Genomic DNA, 7,924 nt, shown 5'->3' with positions numbered 1-7,924 from the left:
TAGTAATGATGGGGGACTTGAAACGTCGCTTTTCGGGGATATATCTTCAGCACAGGCCTAGTTTTTTTTAAGTTCTTGTATATGTGCTTATTTGTGTAGGTGTGTATTTGTTTTGTTTGTGTACATGTACTGTAGTAGCACCTTTCACCTTCCATCCGACTCTGGGTTGCAAAACACTGCTTGGTTGCTTCACCTTGTGACGTGAATATTCTGCAAACACACCCAGAAGGCACTGTTGCCAGATTGGGCTGTTTCCTGCATAATTTGGCTGCTTAGGATGGCCGTGTGCGGGTAAAAATGGCATTTAGCAGAAAAACCCGCCCATTTTTTGCCATAGAAATCAATAGAATTGGGCGGGCTTTTGTGCTTCTAGGCGGGTTTTGAGCATTTTTTGGGCTGGAAATCATCAGCCTCATCTGGCAACCCTGCCAGAAGGTACGCCTCATGACCTCAGTACAGAACATTGCAACGAAATTTAGTTCCACACCACAGCCGGTAGAATTATTATCTCCATCCATCCTCTTCCTATCACGTCTGAAATATCATTGGGAAAAAAACGTGAAACATCCCCTCTTAGCCATCAGAAATCTAGTTGGCTCAGAGTGGCGTACACACTCAACAGTACGTACAACACTACAATGTAAAGACCATTACTCTCAATGGTTTAGGCCAGTGTTTCTCAACTGGTGGGTCAGGACCCAAAAGTGGGTCGTGGAGGGGTCCTGGGTGGGTCGGGGGGCTGTGATGTAAAAATGTATGAATTGACCCTTTTATTGCCAGTCACAAAACTGAAACAAGGCACAGTATTGAATGAATGACAATGATCTCCAGTAGTTGATATGCATGTTGTACTGTATGTAGGCAGCATACAATGCAAATAAAGCTGATGCATATTATTATCAAATACATGGCTATTGATAAGTTTCCGATGGCGCAATTACCGTAAATATTGGGTCACAACGTCATGACAATGGAAAACTGTGGGTCCCAAGACTATTCCAGTTAAGAACCACTGGTTTAGGTTACCTAGAGTAAACTGTTCATCTGCTTGGTCTAACAGCTCGCTTGTATGACAACTGTGTAATACACTGGATTGATCCGTCTTGACGTCAGCTATCAAGCTAACAAAATAGCTAGTTTCCCCAAGTTATGCATTTTGCTCTGCATGTTTTCTCTTCGGGCATTTTGTCCAAGCTACTGGTATGCAAACAGCCATACAATAAAAAAAATCAGCCTAGCAAATTGCAATGTTTTTGGGCTTGCAGCTGGTGACGGTCATCATGTAGATAATAATCATTATCCCGGGTTGTGTGGAACTAGATTTCATTGCACAGTTCTTTAATAAGTCATGAGGCTTATCCGAGTGTTTTGTGACATGAAAAACGACTATACTGTGTATTTATGTGACAAACTACAAACTGTGTGTGTGCATGCCCGCCCCAGGTCACATGCGTTTGTGTGTGTGTGTGTGTGTGTGTGTGTGTGTGTGTGTGTGTGTGTGTGTGTGTGTGTGTGTGTGTGTGTGTGTGTGTGTGTGTGTGTGTGTGTGTGTGTGTGTGTGTGTGCACGCCCCAGGCCACACTGTGTGTGTGTGTGTGTGTGTGTGTGTGTGTGTGTGTGTGTGTGTGTGTGTGTGCGTGTGTTTTGTTTTTCCATGTGTGCTAATGCTGATGTCTTTGACAGCTCTACATGAGACAATCAAAGGAGACAGAGCTGCTTCAGACATCACAGAGAGAGCAGCTAGATATACTGGCCCAGTACCTAGAGCAGGTAAACACACACACACACACACACACACACACACACACACACACACACACACACACACACACACACACACTGGAGAAGTACATGGAGCAGGTACATTGAAATGATCAACGCGTGCACGCACGCACACACACACACACACACACACACACACACACACACACACACACACACACACACACACACACACACACACACACACACACACACACATTTTACTTCTTTATTTGGATTGACAGATATACATTTATCATGGCACAATCCAAAATCCATGGTTAAAAGCAGTCCCATACAGCACTACAATCTTCTGTTCATAATTTCCTTAAGGATAAAGGTGGCACCTGCGTCTCCATATGAAGAGGCTTCCAATGCTGCAAGATATTGAGCAAAGTTTTGTGAATTGCTCGGCCCTTCGTTTTGACAGTCCACAGATCTGTAGACCACGGAAATATAGTTTATGCACATGGCCCAGACTACACACACACACACACACACACACACACACACACACACACACACACACACACACACACACACACACACACACACACACACACACACACACACTCCTCTTTTTCAGTCCATGAATCTCAATCACTTGTCATTGCCTTACCATGCCACAACTCAAGGACTACCCCTACCACTCTCTCTATCTCTCTCTATCTCTCTCTCCCTCTCTCTCTCTCCCTCCATTTTCAGCTTTCACGATCGCATCATTCAAAGCATCAAAGCGATGGTGAGTTGATGGTTTCCTCTCTCCTTTTTTCAACACAGATGTGAGGCCTCCGTTTCTGCACCCCCACCCCTTATAATGTTTTGTTTTCCACTTCATTTTATTACTTATTTTTATTTATTTTTATGATCTGATTGTACAAATTGTTTTAATAAAGTATCCTTAAAAATCAAATCTCTCTCTCTTTCTCTTTCTCTCTCTCTCTCTCTCTCTCTCTCTCTCTCTCTCTCTCTCTCTCTCTCTCTCTCTCTCTCTCTCTCTCTCTCTCTCTCTCTCTCTCTCTCTCTCTCTCTCTTTCCCCCACTGGAAACAGTTCTTCAACACACAAGCATAGCCTGCATCTCCTGACTCATGATTTTTTCATTGTGCTCCTCTAGTGTTGTGACTGGATTGGCCATAGGGCATAAAGGGCATTTGCCCGGTGGACTGTTGATGATTTTGCCCTGTTCCTCCTCCCAATGCAGTGGAGTCATTGCCTGGTTAACACCAGACCTAATCACAAGTGAGATGTTATGAGTCATCCTCCCCAGACTGTTTTTCAGATCGAAACGATTGTGTAGAACTAAAGGCAGTGTGGGAGTTCCCAGGCTAGTGGAGTCATATCAGACCTCATGCCACTGCAGCTGACCTCTCCGGGTCAGATTTAAATATTCATTTTATTTTGGCTGTTGTGGACAAAATAGCTCGTAATAGATCACTGACCAGGGGTGCATTTCTCAAAAGAGAAGTTGTTAGCCTGTTAGCAACTTCGGTAGTTGCCAATGGGAAAATGCATTGAAAACAACAAAGTAGCTAATGTAGTAAGCAACTTTGGTTTTCGGAAATTCACCCCAGATGTCACAGCTTTCATTGTCTCTCTCAATGCCTGGCTGGAGGGCTGGTCTTGACTGACAATGCCCGGCCTGTTTTTTCACCCCAGTCCTATGGAGAGCGAGATATGAAGGCACCTCGGCCAGACCTGAGGCTATGTTCGAAAGTGATGTGAGGAAGCACGAGGCAGATCCCTGTGGGTTATCTGTTTATATCAGCAGCTGAAAGGCGTGATGATGCCAAGAGTTGCCTCACCAGTACTCTAATGAGAGGGCGAAGCAAGAGAGATAGAGAGATAGAGAGAGATAGATACATTGATGGATAGAGCGCAGAAGAGATGAATCGGAGAGGAAGAGACAGAGATATAGATAGAGCGAGAGAGAAGAAGCGAAAAGTGCCATCATGAATGTTTCATGTGGTCTTGTAGGTGTTTGTGTGGAGGAAATGCAGAGATGGTGAATAAATAGCTTAATAACCAGATAATTCTCAGAGGGGAAAAACATACACACCTAAATAATGCACAATTAAACCCAAAAAAGTTTTCTCTCATGCTGCCTCAGAATGCTATTGTGTGACTGCGGTGCAGTGCAGTGTGTTTGTGTGTGTGTGTGTGTGTGTGTGTGTGTGTGTGTGTGTGTGTGTGTGTGTGTGTGTGTGTGTGTGTGTGTGTGTTTGTGTGTGTGTGTGTGTGTGTGTGTGTGTGTGTGTGTGTGTGTGTGTGTGTGTGTGTGTGTGTGTGTGTGTGTGTGTGTGTGTGTGTGTGTGTGTGTGTGTGTGTGTACGCTTTGTGGCCCAGAGGCTCTCTGCAATGTTATGTTTGTGTGTCATGCATTTTAAACTCCTGTGACGAAATTCTATTGAAATATTTTCACAGTGGCCCGCTTGATATCTCACCATGCTAACACCAGCTACAGTGCGCTCTTGCCTGACAAAAGAAGAGAGAGAGACAGAGACAGAGAGATTAGAGTAGAATTAGGGAGAGGTAAAGAAAGCAAAACCAGAAACAAGAAAGGCCCCCTCTCTAGGTTGGTTTAGCGTAGAAGTTCGATACCCATTATATTTAATTGAAGACCCCTTTCAGATACCTAGATGGCTTGCACAGCCCATGTTTTCGGAGCGTCATTGGGTCAATGGCCTTTGCTGATACCGAGAATATTTTTTTTCACAGTCTATCATTTGGGTGGCCCTATGACATAGTATTATACACAATGCTGTTTCATAGTGCGGCCCCTTTCACATACAAAGGAAGAACTAGAAGACCTACAATGGAGGGGCATTATTAAATAGCACATAATGCAATAGGATAATGGGATGCATGATGTTTTAAAAGTGATATTGAAATTGTTGCACAGAGGCTTTGGCTTCTGGGCCCCCTTGGCCCTCGGGCCCTTGGACCTGGCCCAGTGGGCCCGTGCAGTAATCTGTCATTGGTTGTGAGTTTGTGTAGTTGTCTCTGTGTGTTAGCTGTGCTAGGCTGATGACAGATACGGATTATGGTTTCATGGGCCCCTGGGTCTGACAACAAGAAAGGCCCCCTCAATCGATGTTGCTAGTTTATGAATCGATTCAGAGTTTTAGGACAGATGTGAGAGTAGGGAGGGTGCAGGTTGTCGGGAGGGAAGTTTTGAAAATGCAGTTGTTAAAAGTATGAGTTTATCGCAATATGAAAATGTTAATATAGAGGCTAGATCTTCAGGGCCCCCCTTGACCGTTGGGCCCCTGGGCCTGGGCCCAGTAGGCCCGTGCAGTAATGTGTCCCTGGCTGATGGCCCTTGCTGCTGTGTGTAGTTGAGTAGTTGTCTCTGTGCATTAGTTGTGCTGTGCTGGTGGCGCTAGGTGCTATGTGCTGTGTGTTTGAGTGGTTGTCTCTGTGCATTAGTTGTGCTGTGCTGATGTGTGTTGTGCATTTGTGTAGTTGTGTACGTGTGGTAGCGTTGCTGTGCTGACATGTTGCTGACCTGCACCCGCGCGGCTGCTCCACCAGCACGGGGGGGAAACGGCCACGCGTGCAGCTGACACCACCGATTCTTGTCTCTATTCTCCCACTACAGGAAAGAGTGACAGCGCTAGGTCAACATCTCTCTCTCTCTCTCTCTCTCTCTCTCTCTCTCTCTCTCTCTCTCTCTCTCTCTCGCTCTCTCTCGCTCGCTCGCTCTTTCTCTCTCTCTTTCTCTTCCTCTCTTTCTCTCTCTTTGTCTCTCTCTAATCATCTGTCTCTCTCGCTCTCGCTCTCTCGTCATCTCTCTTTCTCTCTCTCTGTCTCTCTCTCTAATCATCTCTCTTTCTCTCTCTGTCACTCACTCTCTCTCTCTCGCTCTCTCTCTTTCTCTCTCTTGCTGTCTCAGTGGACCGTTTGCTGAAGTGCTAGCAAACTCAAGGTCAAGGCTTTTGTATCTAAGAATCCGATCGGCTGTGGAGAGGGCGAAAGTGGGCTACTGTACTACGTGCTGCAGTTTCTCTTTCAGTTGTGTGCTTTCCAGAGATCAAAAAAGGCTTGAAGATACTTGGAGCACGCTGCAGCTTAGCTTTAAACGTTTATCTTGTGTAAACACCCAACATGGGTCTATCTTCTCTCTTGAAGTGATTGATGTTTGTTCCATTGTGATGCACCTGCAAGCTGAGGGAGGATGCATAGAGATAAAAAAAGCCTTGTCTGTAACCATTTCTGACCTCATTTGTGACGCCTGTTCTGTGCGTGGTGACACTGTACAGTATGAAGTGTACTGTGCATACTCTTCAAGCTGCAAAAAGAAGGCAAGCTACTTACAACTTAACTCCGATGATCAACATCAACCTGCATGAATGAGAATCATCTTGTTTGATGGTAGATGTGACAAAGAGGAAGATCCAGGATGATCGAAATGTTGCTGTGTTAATTTGATAAATTATTTTTTTGGGAGCTTATTCCACAGTGTGCAGACCTACCTTCTTAAACTGTCTGACATTTTTGACTGGCACCTGCATAAGGTGATATTGATTGTACCGTACAGTACACATAGCCTTGTTTTACCATTTTAGGTCTGTTTCCTCGGAGCCCTGGAGCTCTAGGGCAGGAGAAGTGAGCTCAGCTCTTGTTTGAAATGACCTCTGACCTATCGCTGACAGATGACGTATGTTATTATGCTCCGAAGTGCATTCGCTTATTGGCAGGTAACACTGGTCGTCAGTGTCGCCAGATGTACGATAATTTGTATCATGATTTTGTCCTCTGTATGATCAAAAACACGTTGTATGATCATTTTCCTTCCTTGAGTGTTTTCCTTCAGTTGACTTAAAGCAACCATTTGGTTTGTGTAGAATAATGTCCTGCCAAAAGGATTACGAAGTAATTAAAAATGAATGGTCTGACCTGTCGGGCTACCATATCCAAAAACAATCATCTTGTTTCCCTTATAGGTCATGAAGATGGAGAAGAAGAAAATAGACAACAAACACACCACAACACCACCACCAGCTCTGATGAGTATGAGTATAATGTGCTATAAATAAAGTGGATAGCCATAAGAATATGAAGTGACTTTAAAGTATGGATCTCTTGAAGCAAGTTTAATTCATTGTTTTTTTTTATCTTTAAATTCTTTAAATCTTCAAATCTTTAAGCTTTCAATTAATCTTAATTCAATCTTTAAATTTAAATCGACATGAAACATGTTGCCTATTTATTTTACCTTATTTCAAGATCAGGCTTGTCATACATTGATTTATATTCATGTCACCTTGTGATCAAATTACTTTAGATAAGCTTAATGTATTATCATTAGAATGTGTTGTATTTCTGTTGCTGTTTGAAAGAATGTTCTTTAGCCCAACTGCGGTGTATTTACTACGTTGGTGCGGATATGGATGTGTCTTCCACACCAAAGTGAACCAACCGTGCTAGGAAGCCGGAACGGGGGGTGGACAAAGAGATTAGTTGTCCCGGGTCCAGGGAGAGAGGGGGCACAGAATTGGGTCCTCATGACATCGTTTGTATTGGGTTTGGGGTCCTGTCAGATGGCTTTGTCCTGGGCCCGGACAAAACCTGTCAGCCAGCCCTGCAGCCGAGGGAGGGAGAAGAAATTAATGACTCTCTTTCCTCTCCTAATGATCACACATTTAGGTGAAGGGAATGAGCTACACCACGCCACCAAAGGCTCTTCACTTCCAGTGCCATTACAACAAGTTAAGCCCACTTTGTTGCAGTAATTTGCCTGAGTCCAGCCTCTCTGATATACCTCCCTCCCTCCCTCTGTCCCTTCTCTGCCATCCAAAACGTGCCTTCTGGGGTTATTCTGTTCACGTTTTTATATCCACTTGTTGGTGTATTTCAAACGTTCACATACAGGAGGGAGATTTAGAGCACACTCACATTTAATGTACAGTATGTCACGTAAGTGAGTACACCCCTCACATTTTTGCAGATTTGTGAGTATATCTTTTCATAGAGAGCATTAAAGAAATGTCACTTTGACACAATAATTAGTGACCTTTTAACATACATAGCCGCTTACATTTCTTGTTCACTAAAAAAAAAAATACAGCCATTAATGTTTGAACATTGCTCACAAAAGTGAGTACACCCCAGATTAAAATCCGGTAGAGAAGGGGCCGTGTTGGCTCGAATTGTCTCGAAAT

The 7,924-nt window shown here is 44.0% G+C and overlaps 1 protein-coding gene across 1 annotated transcript in view; it reads left to right on the top strand.

The window, feature by feature from the left end:
- plcb4a (phospholipase C, beta 4a) overlaps positions 1-7,683 on the top strand; it is a 118,811-nt gene extending 111,128 nt beyond the window's left edge. The window contains exons 35-37 of the mRNA XM_063184683.1: positions 1,684-1,770; positions 2,467-2,503; positions 6,707-7,683. Coding sequence (XP_063040753.1) covers positions 1,684-1,770; positions 2,467-2,503; positions 6,707-6,795 — 213 coding nt within the window. The 3' untranslated portion in view covers positions 6,796-7,683. The remainder of the gene's footprint in view (positions 1-1,683; positions 1,771-2,466; positions 2,504-6,706) is intronic.
- The last annotated feature ends 241 nt before the right edge of the window (positions 7,684-7,924 follow it).

The sequence above is a fragment of the Engraulis encrasicolus genome, chromosome 19 (genome assembly GCF_034702125.1).
Source record: "Engraulis encrasicolus isolate BLACKSEA-1 chromosome 19, IST_EnEncr_1.0, whole genome shotgun sequence".
NCBI classification, from domain to species: domain Eukaryota; kingdom Metazoa; phylum Chordata; class Actinopteri; order Clupeiformes; family Engraulidae; genus Engraulis; species Engraulis encrasicolus.
The sequence above is the reverse complement of the archived record's forward strand: the minus strand, read 5'-3'. Positions and strand labels throughout refer to the sequence as shown.